Source organism: Xylaria bambusicola, assembly GCF_022495145.1.
Source record: "Xylaria bambusicola strain CBS 139988 unplaced genomic scaffold F5B22scaffold_84, whole genome shotgun sequence".
Taxonomy (NCBI): Eukaryota; Fungi; Ascomycota; class Sordariomycetes; order Xylariales; family Xylariaceae; genus Xylaria; species Xylaria bambusicola.
The window spans coordinates 89,012-103,281 of NW_025953637.1; the positions used below are offsets into that span (position 1 = coordinate 89,012).

The 14,270-nt window shown below is 48.4% G+C and overlaps 4 protein-coding genes across 4 annotated transcripts; 2 read left to right on the top strand and 2 right to left on the bottom strand.

Moving 5' to 3' along the window:
- Positions 1–18: 18 nt before the first annotated feature.
- F5B22DRAFT_629884 (uncharacterized protein) lies at positions 19–2,365 on the bottom strand. Its single transcript, XM_047976503.1, has one exon. It carries the CDS (start codon positions 1,828–1,830, stop codon positions 718–720), a length of 1,113 nt encoding a protein of 370 aa, XP_047825192.1. The 5' UTR covers positions 1,831–2,365; the 3' UTR covers positions 19–717.
- Positions 2,366–3,437: 1,072 nt separating this feature from the next.
- On the top strand, positions 3,438–6,032 carry F5B22DRAFT_629889 (Fcf1-domain-containing protein). The gene is made up of 13 exons (XM_047976504.1): positions 3,438–3,797; positions 3,859–3,868; positions 3,930–4,061; positions 4,209–4,224; positions 4,511–4,576; positions 4,636–4,664; positions 4,830–4,854; positions 4,965–4,983; positions 5,055–5,083; positions 5,137–5,193; positions 5,297–5,317; positions 5,403–5,503; positions 5,611–6,032. Exons 1-13 carry the CDS (start codon positions 3,762–3,764, stop codon positions 5,670–5,672), a joined length of 603 nt encoding a protein of 200 aa, XP_047825193.1. The 5' UTR covers positions 3,438–3,761; the 3' UTR covers positions 5,673–6,032.
- Positions 6,033–8,006, bottom strand: F5B22DRAFT_629895 (major facilitator superfamily domain-containing protein). Its single transcript, XM_047976505.1, has 2 exons — positions 7,367–8,006; positions 6,033–7,281 (listed from the first exon to the last, which is right to left on the bottom strand). The coding sequence occupies exons 1-2, from the start codon at positions 7,579–7,581 to the stop codon at positions 6,141–6,143; spliced, it is 1,356 nt and encodes a 451-aa protein (XP_047825194.1). The 5' UTR covers positions 7,582–8,006; the 3' UTR covers positions 6,033–6,140.
- A 972-nt stretch (positions 8,007–8,978) lies between these two features.
- F5B22DRAFT_557698 (uncharacterized protein) lies at positions 8,979–13,596 on the top strand. Its single transcript, XM_047973009.1, has 3 exons — positions 8,979–10,136; positions 10,231–13,309; positions 13,368–13,596. The coding sequence occupies exons 1-3, from the start codon at positions 9,492–9,494 to the stop codon at positions 13,469–13,471; spliced, it is 3,828 nt and encodes a 1,275-aa protein (XP_047825195.1). The 5' UTR covers positions 8,979–9,491; the 3' UTR covers positions 13,472–13,596.
- The last annotated feature ends 674 nt before the right edge of the window (positions 13,597–14,270 follow it).

Sequence of the window (14,270 nt, forward strand, 5' to 3'; positions counted from 1 at the left end):
GACCATATACGAACAAGATGGATAATAGATGCTGTTTAATTTACTCATAAGTACTCGTGTGAAGGGATATCTATCTATTCAAGGATCTATCCACAGAGCTACCGTATCTTCCTGTACTAATCTTCTATGCGAAGCCATTCTCGATTTCTATCAATATCACAAGCGAGCTGGGGGCGTGCACACCAGCTGAACATATACATACAGCAGTTGAAGGCGCTCATTAAAGCGGTGTTTGGTATAATAGGGATAGCTATCCACCTTTTGAAATGATATGCTCTGCTATTTGTTGGATTCGGGACACAGCGAACTCACGCACTCGAACCCCCTTAGCAAGTCTAGTGAGACCGAAGAATGTAGTCGAGGCAATTAGCGATCGTCCGTGCACCTGGAAAACCATGTAGCTCTTATGAATATCAACAACCTTTGCGCGGATAAGTGGAGGTCATTCCAGACCTTCGAAATATTATGTAGAATCAATGATGGAGGTTATGTAACCTAGTCTATTGAGCTGTAAACCAATGCCGAGTAGACCGCTTCCTGTCAACGCCTCCTGAATGCCAACTCCATATCATTACATAGACTTTACACAAAGCTCGTACTGAGGAAAAGAAGCTGCTAACTTGTCAAAGATAAAATAACTCTGGCTTGAGCAGAACGCATAGTTTGTAGGTTCATCCTATACGCAACATTGCATGAACTCGAAAGACTGGGCTCGATCTAGAAACGGTTTGATGGTTGATTCCACGTGTTACGGTGACCTGGTGGAAATTGCTCGGGTTGGTCACCTAGCAAGTCTTCGAGAAAGGCGCTCGGGGTTCGGCCACTCGCTGGCCGGTTCAAGTTCAGGGTGCTTGAGCTTAAATTTCTCCGTCCTACATTGTGAGGTGGAGCCAGGTTAGGAGATTCAGGAGGGCTGGGCTCAAGGGCCCGAGCATGGCCATGGGAATCTGGCCGTAAATTGGTCAAACTAATAGAGTGTTCATGACCTTGTGGTGAAGCAGCGCCGGATGCATAGAATCCTGAAGGCAAGAATCGTGATTCGCGATTCGTAGCATTGCTAGCTCCGGCAGGGGCTGTGGGAGAGAAAAAGAGGTTTGACTGGCTTGGTGTTCCAGAGGGTACCGGTCCACGTAATTTTCGAGTTGGGCGAGCTCCTGGCGAGTTACCAAGAGAGATAGAAGACGCGTGATCACTATACTTGTAGAAAGGAGCAGAAGGAGGCGGGTACGAATTCTTGTCGTTTGCCACCTGCTGAGCCAAAGTAGCACGTTTGACAGATCGATGCAGCAGACAAGCAACAACAGCCCGCCAGATTAAGATAGCAACGGCGAATGCGCCTAGAATAGCACCAACAGCGATGAAGACGGTGCCCTGGGGTAGATTTGACTTTTGCATAAAGGGGGCATTTTTGGTGGGAGGCACAGCTGGGGGCGGGTAACTATAAGAGCCTGGCAGAGTTGGTAAGGGCGGAGTGTCACCCGTGTCGCTCGTGATAGCCGGGACGCTTTGTGTAGTGCTACTTGCTGTAGTAGTTGTTGTTGAAGTTGCTGAAGAAGGTGAGGATGTCGTGGAGGTCTCATCTATGTCAGGTAGCGACGACGTTGGTTCAGCGTCGTTTGTAGTGGTGGATGGAGGTGCCCTTGTAGAAGATGTGGACGCATCATTGTCGGTAGCAGTTGAGGTATTATCATCAGTATTCACAGATGTGGAACTACTATCATTGTTGTTGTTATTGTTATTGTTATCATCATCGTCGTCATTATTCTGCGCAATAACGGGCGATGCAAACACGGCTGCCAAGCCTAACAGAATAGATCGTGGTGGGCGCATGCTGGCGGGTAACTTGTCCAGGGGTAAAGAGAGATGGAGAAGTTTTCCCTATGATAGCCCAGAGACTGGCGAGAGTTGGAATGGGACCAGGAATTTCGGACTATGTGCTGAGTGTTCTAGAAATTGTGATACGGCCGCAACGACATATAAGCGGAAACGAGTAATAGCGCCGTTTGCTGTTGACTTGATGCGAAGCAGGATTGACGCTGGGATAATGAACTGTCGTTGTCTCGGTCGGGTTCGGCGGTAACACGGACGATATACGATATGCTGCGAGAGAACGAGTGACTGGCGCGAGTGGGAAAGAAAATACGCGTTGGTAACCAAATGAAGGCGGAACAGTAAGATGCAGTGTCTATTGCATGGACAATGGTGAGGCGAGAACAGGCGACTTGTTCCCTGGCGTGAACAGAAAGGAGAACAATAAGCGGACGACGAGGCAATGAAGCGACACAGCGAGCGACGGCGTGTGAAGAATGATGGGGGCAGCTACGGGGGCAGAGAGAGAGAGAGACCAAAGGGTCCAAAAGGGGAGGAGCAAGTTACGAGGATTAGTGCAGTGCTGGGGTAGGCTGGCCAACCCTAGACTGACTCGACTGCCAACTTGGTAAGTACATATTCCGTACATACAGTAACGTAGCCGCAACTTAGCAGGTACATGTAATATAGTCTCAGTCTGGCGTAAAGACTTACTTGTCTTGGACTGCCGATACCAAGTTGAGAGCTGCTTAGAGCAGACTAGGTTAGGCAGATCATCGCTGTTCCTAGCCAAGACGCTCATGCGGAATAAGTAAGTAAGTACCTACGGAGTACTAGGTAGTGTAATATCAAGATGGTCCACCAAGCTGACCAGCCACTAGAGGCTTCGTGTTTTCATTTCCTACTTACATAGGTAGTACACTGCTTATATTCACTTCTTCTGCCTAAGGTAAGTATGTGTCAACTTGTCTCAGGACGAGAAGAGGCTAAAATGCCTGTGTAAGGCAATGAGGTTAGATGGACGGCTACCTGCATACCTAATCCCGTGCTTGGATACATTTATATAATCCCCTACGAGGTCATGTAGTGCTTTCAGTCGGCAGGGTCGTGTACATAGTAATGCTCACGAGCAACATTCCAGCAGAGGCTTAGTTCATGTCCACCACACCCACATGCCACCCACATATAACTTTTTATACGTATGTAAGGTACATACGATGAGGCAGGTACGCTTGCTCGCTTCTCGCTTCTCGCTTCGACCCGGGTTTGGCAGCTGTCTTCATGCATACCTATACATATATATTATGGCATGCTTCTTACAGGAAGAGTGAGGGCTGTCTCACAGAACACAGCAGTATGCGCGGTGCGCCACCGCTGCTCGCCTGATCGAAAATTATTTAGGCGCTGAACCACTCGTCTCGGTGCAGCAATGCCAAGAAATATTACAGATCTGGTGATCTTTTGGGCTGTTGTACCAGCACACTGCTGGGATAGCCACCGCGCGGGGGCTGCTTTTTCTAGGCATAGTATAGGGACATTATGATAACTACCTCCGTAGTATGATACCATGCTCATCGTGTTCGAGGAATGGCAATTGACAGGTATGGAGCGGCTATGAAAATACCTAAAATGAAGATTTCTCAGAATTGAATGAAGCCTCAATTGCATATATTTATTTGTAGGTGCAGAGTAGGTGCATTAATTGCTTCTTATGGTCCTCGGACACTAGCCGCTTTGGGTAGCTCATGGAAAAGTGGACCCGCCATTCAAACTTCGGATTTTTTTTAGTGTAGGTTTTTGATGGTATCGAGGTAGGGACCATTATCAAATGACAACTTCTAGCAGCCTTGCTTCCCCCCGAACATTACCCTCTCACAATAGGCAGAGGAATTTCTAGGCGTATCAAATTCACCGATTTCTACTTGTTGAGATAACCTACTATAGACGTCACCATGGGTGTAGCCAAGAAGACACGGAAATTCGCCACTGTGAGAACGACCTCTCCATCCCAATCCCAATAGCTTCGAGCATATAACTAATAAGACACAGGTCAAACGCAGTATGTCAGCAAATGCCATTAATAGGAAATATAGACTGGCTGACATAGGGTATATGGAAAGTCATCGGCCAGCGAGATGCCCGCCTTAAAAAGAATCAAGGCAAGGCTGAGGCCAAGAACCCTCAGAACCAAAAGACCGGTGGCCCTTCCAACGATCAGGTCGTTCGGGAAATACCACAGGCGCCATCCAGTCGTATGTGATCCCTGGGATCTTTTTCTTACCCTTCGAGTCATCTTCAGACCCAGAGCTATCTCCTATGTGTATCAGGGGCACGCAGCGTTCTCTGGAAACCCGCATATTTCCCTTAGAAGAGTATATACTGACTCCAGAGAATTATAGTCTTCTTTCAACACAAGTCAGTATCCAAATTTTTTTGGCTGCATATCAGTCTTGACACATTTCGATTCCTGTGCCTTCGGTTATTTCGAGTCTTGGCACGGTTATTCAAGTACCGCTACGCATTTCACGCATCCCAAATATTGGAATGCCGTGCCAGATACTTTGCGCGATCGCCAAGTCAACGTGGACTGACTGGCTTTCCAAGCTGCACATTCACACACTTCCAACTTGTGACATACACGGCTGGCTTCATTGATACATCTGCAAGCATTCGCCAGATTTCATAGCTAACATCTTTCTAGTCAAGCTCTAAAACCGCCATATTCAGTTCTCGTGGATACCAATTTTTTGAGTCATACGATCCAACGGTATTTATCCCTCGCTCCTCACTTGGCTCAGACAGGCGCCGTGCTTATGAAGTATATAGTAAACTTCCTCTGCTAGAGTCGATGATGGGTATGTCGAATCCGAAACACAAACTACGGAGCTTCACCTTTGCAGTCGCCAGCGTTGACAAACCGCTCCGCTTGATCCTAAGTACTGCAGAGTTGTGAGCTATTGGGATATAAATTCTGGTATCTGAGTAGGGAAGCCTTGACTAACACCACCTAATTTCAATAGATTGTCTCTATGCCAAATGTATCCCGTAAGTCTGAACAACTTTTGCCTCGTTGGTCCCCTTCCCTGGTTACAAGCAGAAGCAAACGCTTTCTGTCCCGGTGAGCTTAAGCACGGAGATTACTAACAATATCATAGCATTATAACCTCCTGCGTGGTAAGCTCAATGCGTGGAGGACTCCCACGGCTATATGTTGAGCAAGTCACCCAAACTAACACTTCGTCAAGATGGCCGAATTAGAAAAGCTTGGTCCAAAGTAGGTTGCGAAAACATACATCAACACATGAATTATTCTAACAACTTCTAAAGATACAGGATGGCTTTACGAATAGCGCGCGACGAAAGATGGGAGCGTATTGAATGCGAGTAAGTAGAATCGAAGCCACGTCTTGAAGATCGAGCGCGGAAGCTCGACATGTATTTGAATGGTTTCATTAGGAGATTATTTACTAACTCTTTTGAACATTAGTCATAAAGGCACATACGCAGAGTAAGTCTAAGGCTACCATCCCTCCTTGTGTTCTCAAACTGTTTCATATTGGTTAAGTGAGAGGGGTCACTAACACGTATCGCAGTGACTGCATTGTAGACAGATGCATGAAACACCGCGTCTATATCGTCGCGACTAATGATAAAGACCTCGTTCGACGCATTAGAAAGATACCTGGTGTACCAAGTAAGTAGTCCCGTTTCATCTGGAGGCTCTCTATTCATGAATATCCTTTCTATAGCCTCATGGCATCCATACCAGGGGTACTGAATTGGCTACTAACTGGCATTTAGTCATGAACGTGGCGCGAGGAAAATACGTGATCGAACGTCTCCCAGGAGCTCCTGATCCGTGAAGAGAATCAAGCATACTGCGAATTTATTCGGCGTTTTGAAATGGTTCTGAATTTTTGTGGCATAACAACGGCGTTAAGGAGGAAAATATGAACATGGCCATGCATGAGTACACGTCTTTTCACCCTGTCGAGGGCTTTCGATGAGAAGCTACCATGTCTGTGATCACAATAGAGTATTAGCTGCACTGGGTGGCCTAGTGCAGTTTATATAGATGCTATGCGTTTGTTTGCGGAGACTACAAGATGACAAGTCGCGATCTTTGTCCTGCTACCTAGACCACAGGATGTTAATCGGAAAGAGCTTAATTCTGGTGCCGTGAATATCTCTGCCGGAACCTCAAGATACGAATACGATCGACTGTTTTGTGGGTATGTGAGAATGACAAGTGAGACGTAATATGGCATATCGTAGACGTTGCGACTTATGATTTCGCCCTGTATTCACCTCTAGGAAGATATTTACATGTATTAAGTGGCCTGCTTCTTTTCCCTCGATAGCATCAGTTGAATGACACCAGCAAATACCGCAGTGAGAAGAACCGAAAAAGCACTAAACAGCTGCATGCCAAGATAATCGCCGCTGCGCTGGATGATGGCGCCGCCGATTGGGGAGCCAATAACGGAGGCGATACCTTTGAAAATATTCAACACACCCAGTCGGGTTCCTAGGTACGACAAGTCTTCGGTGAGCAACGTGAGGACAACAGGTGCGAATGCCACCACACCACCGGAGAAGAATCCGTATAACACAGCGACTGAGATACTGCCTGCGATATTGGATGCGCTAATCCAGTAAAAGATGCTGATAGATGACAAGGATACAGTAATGATGAAGGCATTGATAACGCCGAGCCACTTGGACAGAGCCGACGGAACAAGTCGGCCGAAAATAGACGATGCATTTAGAATGGCAAGGAGGTACTTTGTCACGGCCAATCCAGCACCCCCATGCAATTCTGCATAGGTCTGTAGATAGAACGAAGGTAGGAAGAAGCCTAGATTATTAAAGACTATCGATATCACATAGAGGATGAAGTATGAGTCACCAAGGCTGGCGCCCTTGAATAGAGTGCGAAATGCTCGCTTCTTGGTATTCTTTGCGTACCGCGGGCGGGCCACGATGACAGCGAAGAGGCAGAGCGCCAATGAGATGAAACCCTGCACACGCACCGCCCACGGAAACCCGACGGCGGGCTGCAGCGATTGGAATACGATCGGGTAAATAACGCCGGCGAGACCACTTCCAAGCGTCGCTATGCCCATAACAAGGGGTCGCCGGGCTGGCTTGAAATATGGTGGCACGATGGCGATGGAAGGGATCACCAAGAAGCTCGTGCCGAGGCCGGTGAGCACACCCTGTGCTAGAAAGATAGACCAGTACGCGGTGCTTATGCTCGTCAGCATGAAGCCCAGAGCGACGAAAATGGTGCCCGTTATGAGCAGGGTCCGACAGTGGCCGGCGTCATAGAGCGGCCCTACGAAGACCCCGACAGCCATCAGGAATAGTGACTGGATTGAGCCGATCCATGAGATGTTAGATCCTGAGTACTCTTTCAACAGGTGTGTTTCATAGTACGTCTGATACACACCAAAGGTGTTGAGCAACCCGCTATAAGCAAAGAGAAATTGGTCAGCTGGGTGCACAGGGGAAGGTACAAATGAAATCACACGACGACTTCGATGGTGGTACGTACAGGGTATTGCCATAGAGGACAAAGGCAGCAGCGACCTGCAGCCAAGCCACTAAACCTCCGTTCGGCGGCCCGGCATCGTGATCTCCGGGCGACGGAGACGGAGACGGTGATGCGTTGTTCGCAGGCCCGGTAGAAGCATCATCGGACTCGGACGTCACGGCGAGTGCCGGCTTTTCATCGATTGCTGCCACAACGGCTCGTTCCGGTTTGGACATCGAGGCAATTGTGTTGTGGTCGAACTACGATGAAGGCAATTAATTGCATCTCACTGAGTCCGTTCTCTCGCAATGCCGAAGGATACCCTCATTGAAACCTGTCTCTCAATTTACAATGTCGCGAAAGAAAGGGCAGTGTAGTTACACACGAGGTCAAGAGCGATATTTAATGGTATTATACTTCTCCTCAACCTTAGCTCTCATATCTCATAATGCTTACATGTATACTCGTAGTAATATAATCCCGACCGGCTCGTTCGACGGGTAGTGAGTGAAGTGTGGGTACGACTAACTAATTGCTGAGTGTACTTGGCACATTTGTAATCCTCAACGACCGCTCCCTGAAGTGTAGGTAAGTTTTGCATATCCTTTGTAGATGAGCAGTGGAAGAAAAAGTATGCCTTCATCTCGCATATATGGGAATTTATACATTTGATGGGTGAAGGTTATGTAGTTATGTCGAGATTGCTCGCAAGTTGCTCTAGTGTGAGCCGCCATTGGCTCGCGAAGACATTGGCGCCAACATGATACGCTTGGCGAACCTGTTTCCTCCCGACATGGCAAAGGGAGTGCATGCTTTTCTTGTACGATACTACTTGCATGGCGATCGATCTCCTCGTTATCTGGTGTTATTAATGTTAGAAATATTTACAGTATCGTTATATGTTGGTGAATTTAGTATAGTATACCCGCCTGCCGGATAAAGACAGAGAGGTCTCTTCCAACCTCTCTTTGAGCCGCTCACTCGACAAGCATATATCTAGGCAATAGCTGGGGGATATATTCATTCACACTGTTTATATATCGTAATATCTAACTGTATGGTAATGTCCACTGTAAGTAGGTTCTAAGCCAAAACTTACCTATCATCATGGTAGCGTACCTAGGTAAAACAAGACAGTCAGCAACTTACTTAGTCAGTCAGTCACAAGCAAAACTATGATGGATTCAAGTAATGGGGAACAAGGCATTAGGAGGTACCTAGGAACCGAGATCCAGCCACATTTTATCCATCCTGGGATGGGTGGCTTGTGCGCTGGGTACTTACCTACATAGGTACCGGTAGATGCCTGAATTACGAGATTAGGTACAAACTCAATGTCCCGATTACCAACCTGGGTTAGGTACCTATATCTACCCACTGTACCTACAGTAATCTAAGACGCTGAAAGCCTGATAGGTAGGTACCTAAGTACGCTACAGCACAGCAATGGGTCTCACCAGCCGACTGCGCTAGTCCTTTCTAAAGCAAGCCTATTTAAAAACTACCTACCTGCATATGTACCTCCTAGAGCAGCGAGTAGGTAGTAGGTATCAGAGGCCGCCCCACCAAGCGCTTGGGTACGTACCGCTTCCATCCCTGAGCCTGAGATCACTGCTCCATACCAGCCAAATTCAACTTTTCGACGCTGCGGAAACACCTTAACCTCCCTCAGCCATCTTCATGTACTACCACTGACTTCCGGACTCGTGCACCCAACTGGCCCTCGTTGCGCTGTCGTCTTCGCCGTCGCACCATCGTCACCTATTCGCGACCATTGTGCACCATCAACACCCCCTCCCAGCATCTTTGTTGCCGCCTGTGGCATCCATCTAGCCTGGCGCTTTGTTCCTCGCCCAAGGTCCCACACACGTCAGAACTCCCTAATCCTGTCGCGTGGACACACAGGTTTCGCGTTGTCCTCCTTATCCTCTTGCTCTCTTGTCCAGCCCGCCACCCATCCTCTCATCCCTTCTCCGCCAACAGGCTCAATCGCCTCAAGCCAAAAGCCCACAAAACAAAGAACAGAAGACAAGAAGCCGTTTTTCATCTCCCATTGCTACATACATGAATGGTGGTCTCCAGTTTTCCGGCGCCAGATATGAGGCTTGGTGGGTAGAGGAAGCCACAGCCAACGTCCCTCCATATCATGGCTCCGAGTGCTAGCTATGGGGAATTTTTCCCCAACGCGCCTCGTGCTGCTAGAGACAAGGCCCATGAACGAGAACGCGAGCGATATAGCAAGGCTCTCGATACCCCCGACAGCCGTCCTAGAACTGCTACTCCGGCTCTCAACGATTCTAAGCACGACTCGTCCATATCGGACTCTGCGCAAGCCTCAAATCAAGATACACATGCCGAGTACCCGCAAGGAGACATGCTCAATAGTGTCGGATCCGCCAGTTCTCGTGCGAGCACTACCTCCTCTATATTTAGCTCTCATAATAACACATCTGCTGTGAATGCCACTGCGCATGGCCCGAAGAAGAACGATATCACCCCGCTAACTGTAATCGGTTCACCTTCATATCACCACAACATCAACAACACCACGCAGCCATCCAAGGAGCATAACGCCACCGCTTCTACCTATGACGGCAAAACTGACTCTACGAGCCTCGCTACCGCTATGGAGCGGTCAGCCACTCCCCCCAGTGTCGCCAAGCGCCTCCCGGCCCGAGACCCCAACCGTACCATACAGGGCATGAGATGTGTACACGATCCGTCAACTGATAAGACATTATCGTCGACAGAAAAGAAAACCATGAAACCGAAATATAAAGCTTTCGGCTCGGTACGTGAACCAATACTATACTATACCATACCTGGGAGGGGGGTCGTCATCTGATTTCGGTGTGAGATACTTGGCTAATAAAATCGTTGTATAGGAAGATGACGCCCCCCCTCCCGACCCGCGCCTCTCAAAGGGCAGCTGGCTGGACTACATCAACGTTGATTTTCACCTTCCCAAGGCACGGCTACGTCAGACGCCGTACAACCTCAAGCCTTACAATTATGACCCGGCTACCTCGATCGGGCCCGGGCCGCCTACTCAGATTGTGGTCAGTGGCTTCAACCCATTAATCACCTTCTCAAAAGTCGCAACTATTTTTGCCTCTTTTGGCGACATAGCCGAGAGCAGCAACAAGATGCACCCCGATACTGGGAGCTACCTGGGATTCGCTACTTTCCGTTTTCGGGATGCAAAAGCCCAGCACAGGCGACCAGCGATGTCTGCGGTTGACGCTGCGAAGAGAGCTGTAAGGGCAATGAATGGACGGAAGATTGAGGCCCATCATGTTAAAGTTGAGTTTGATCGTGATGGGAAGAAGAGTAGGCAGATGCTTGAAGCAATCATCAAGAAGGACCGGGAGGAGATGGCCCGAGCTATGGCTATACCCACCGTACCTGTAGGTCCGAGATCACGGGTCAACACTATGTCCCCTTCGCCATGGCCTCAGGGCGATAGTCACGTTAGTACGAGATCCCAACCCGATGGGTTCTCTCGACCTCCCCCTACTGCGCCGAAGGGCCCTGCTGCTGAGCGACAACGACCGCCACACGCCGACTCAACGAATTGGACGCTTGCGGCGAAGCCGAATTCATTTTTAGCCAGTGCACCCTCTATAGCAACCACACTGAGAGGCGAACCTTATATCTTTGTACCGGAGTCAAGCGTCCCAGTAATGGTGACGACTGTTCCACACATGAAGAAGCGCCTGAAATCTTACTTGTTTGACGATATTCTTACAGATCGCTTGGGGTACTATATCATCTTTCCTAATACAACTAGGGGTCACGAGGAGGCTTGCAGGTGTTTTCAATCTGCAAATGGAAGTGCATTTTTCACCTATAGTATGGCGATGAAATTGCACAATGCCACCCTTCAAAGCTCATCACATCAAGGTTACCCACGGCCTAGTGATCTTGAAAGGCGGCCAGTCGGAGACGTACGGTATCGAGAGGAGCACCAATACCGACCTCGTGAGGAACGGCGCCAACTTGAAGATAGTATCCTCGAGGAAGAGAAGAAGCAGCGGGCTCATAATTTTGATCCTGTTACTGAGGCTATCGAAGTGGTTCGCCGTGAGATGATGGAGCATTTAATTAGGCATATACGGACCAAAGTTGCTGTTCCGGCTCTTTCTACTTTCTTGGACCCTGGAAACCACGTGGCTAAGAGGCGCAAGTTGAACATTGAGGATCCAGTTGGGCCCCTTAAGCCCATTATCAGTATCGAAGATCACGATGTATCGCCTATTAGCACTCCTAATTCTCGTGCTGATCCTATTGAACGCAGAACAGCGCGTCTTAACATCACTGCTCTTCCCCGAATTAGGAAAGTGAAAGGGCACGGCGCTGCTCAGCGCAATCGTGGTTTCACAGATCCATTCGCACGCAAACGACCGTCTGTAGTGCGCAATGCTTTCCGCTCTTTGCATCATCGTCTGCAGCCACCAGATAGCGATGACGAGGCGTCTGAAGGTGAAGGCGAAGGCGACGTTCGGGACTCTATCGCGCGCGATACAGAGGAGGTTGAGTCACGTCCTCGCAGCCGCATGAGTACAGACGAAGATGCGTTTGAGGACGGGTTTGGCGACGAAGACTCTATGACGGATGCTAGCTTCTTGGTTAATGACGGTATTGTCAAGACCAAGAAGAGAAAGCTCGATCTTCAAGTGGAGGCTGCTATTAAACGCCAAAAGAAGTCCGACGAGGAACTCTTTGGTGTTACAATTGATACGCTTGAACATGAGTTCCCTAGTGCTACTGAAGATACTATTCTTCCAGACGCTGATTTAGCAGATACGAAAGAAGCAGCGGCGGTAGAGACACTTACACCCCTCGAGAAACCTAGCAAAGGCAAAAAGAAGACTGCAACTAAGGCTAAAAAGAAAACGAAGAAGCAACTGTTCGAGGAGCGAGAGGCCATGAAAAAGAAACAAGAGGATGCATATGTTGAAGAAGCGCTTGACCAGGCACAGAAACAAGAAGCTTCAGCGTCTGAAGAACCGGTCCAGAAGCCATCTGTTGTTGAAGAGATCGAGGAATCACTACCTAAAGATGATCGTTATTCTGACAAAGTGGTCTCTGCCATGCCCATCTCTTCCACATTCAAACTGGCAGTTGAGACAATCCCTGATCTCCAATTTGGACCAAAAGATCAGCCGGATATTAGCAAACTCAAAAAGAAGACAGCCCCAAGTGACATTGGAGATCCTCGCTTATGGATATGGAAGCACAATCGTATACGAGAACTTAACGCTCAGGAATCATTGCCGCCTAATAGCCCACTCACGATTGAAGGCTACTATGTCCCCAATGCGACGGGTTCTGCTCGTACCGAAGGTGTGAAAAAGATCCTAAATTCCGAGAAATCAAAGTATCTGCCCCATCACCTTAAAGTCCAGAAAGCCCGGGAAGAACGACAACAGCGAGCTGCGAAGAAAGATACTAGAGATGCTGTTGCTGCTGCTGCCGAAGCGGCCAAACTTGCTGCCGAGAAATTGCTTGCCAAAGGGAATTCAAGAGCCAACCGTGCCAATAACCGACGTTTTGTGGCCGATTTGAACGATCAGAAACGGACATTAGGCCAAGACTCCGATGTGTTGCGATTCAACCAGCTTAAGAAGCGGAAGAAGCCTGTCAAATTTGCGCGTTCTGCCATTCATAATTGGGGACTTTATGCTATGGAGAATATCAACAAAGACGACATGATTATCGAGTATGTAGGCGAGCAGGTCCGACAACAGATTTCCGAGATTCGGGAGAACCGATACCTCAAGAGCGGTATAGGCAGTAGTTATTTATTTAGAATCGATGATAGTACGGTCATTGATGCCACAAAGAAGGGCGGCATCGCTCGGTTTATCAATCACAGTTGCATGCCCAATTGCACGGCCAAGATTATCAAAGTGGAGGGCAGCAAACGGATCGTCATCTATGCACTCCGAGACATTGCTCAGAGTATGTCTTCTCCCGTCCCCTCCGGCTTCCGTACTGATATGACTAACCTGGTGCGCAGACGAGGAATTGACCTACGATTACAAGTTCGAGCGTGAGATCGGAAGCCTGGACCGTATACCTTGCCTCTGCGGCACTGCGGCGTGTAAAGGGTTCCTCAATTAGCCCGTGTTGCTTAGCTTCTCATCAATCATCGACGTCGGCCGGGATTGGCCCTATAGGATAGGGACCTTCCCCTATACCCACTCTGTCTGTCGCACAATTGCTTTCTTCATTTCATGTTTCAATTGACGTTTCCATAATGACTCGAGGCTCCATTCGTTGCCTTTGGATCAGCTTTGATATATAATGCATGTGAAGGGCAGGTCTTCAAAACAAAATGGCTACATGGGCAAAAAGAGAAAACATGTAATATTAGTTCGGCATGTACGCTCGGCCAATGCGTACACATGAGGAGTTCTCACAATATATTCCCCGCAAACATTCGGCAGGGGGACTGGGTTCTAGCGTAAATCTGCATTCTGGCCTAAGTACGGGGGTGCGCCAGTAATTAACTAGATATGAAGACCGCGGAAGGAACGATAAATCACTATCTCTTGGGGGTGGGTTGGGTTTGCCGGACGACAGGGGATGAGGCACGAGAAAATTCAACCTTGAGGAAAGCTGACGCTGGCTGATTGTGTACATAGGGGCAGAACTCCCGCGGCATCGCGTCAAGGTCAGTCGCTTGCGGATATTGACGCACCGGGGATTCTTAATATAATTGTCCATATTTCAACAACAAAAGTACATAGCACCCATAGCACCTGAAGATGAGATGAATCGATCAGAATAAAGTTATCGCAAGGATATGCCGTGGTGTGTGTGACTGAAATTGGAGATAATCATATCTTCAAATGTTGAAGCATACAGATTATCATGAGATATCATCAGCGTGAAATCCTATTCAAGACAGAAGTAACAG

Coding starts and splice junctions, on each gene's coding strand:
- F5B22DRAFT_557698 (XM_047973009.1), top strand. CDS start 9,492: ATGGCTCCGAGTGCTAGCTATGGGGAATTTTTCCCCAACGCGCCTCGT. Junction 10,137..10,230: donor AATATAAAGCTTTCGGCTCG/GTACGTGAACCA, acceptor ATCGTTGTATAG/GAAGATGACGCCCCCCCTCC. Junction 13,310..13,367: donor ACTCCGAGACATTGCTCAGA/GTATGTCTTCTC, acceptor CCTGGTGCGCAG/ACGAGGAATTGACCTACGAT.
- F5B22DRAFT_629895 (XM_047976505.1), bottom strand. CDS start 7,581: ATGTCCAAACCGGAACGAGCCGTTGTGGCAGCAATCGATGAAAAGCCG. Junction 7,282..7,366: donor GTCCTCTATGGCAATACCCT/GTACGTACCACC, acceptor CTTTGCTTATAG/CGGGTTGCTCAACACCTTTG.
- F5B22DRAFT_629884 (XM_047976503.1), bottom strand. CDS start 1,830: ATGCGCCCACCACGATCTATTCTGTTAGGCTTGGCAGCCGTGTTTGCA.
- F5B22DRAFT_629889 (XM_047976504.1), top strand. CDS start 3,762: ATGGGTGTAGCCAAGAAGACACGGAAATTCGCCACT. Junction 5,194..5,296: donor TGGGAGCGTATTGAATGCGA/GTAAGTAGAATC, acceptor TTTGAACATTAG/TCATAAAGGCACATACGCAG. Junction 5,504..5,610: donor AAAGATACCTGGTGTACCAA/GTAAGTAGTCCC, acceptor ACTGGCATTTAG/TCATGAACGTGGCGCGAGGA.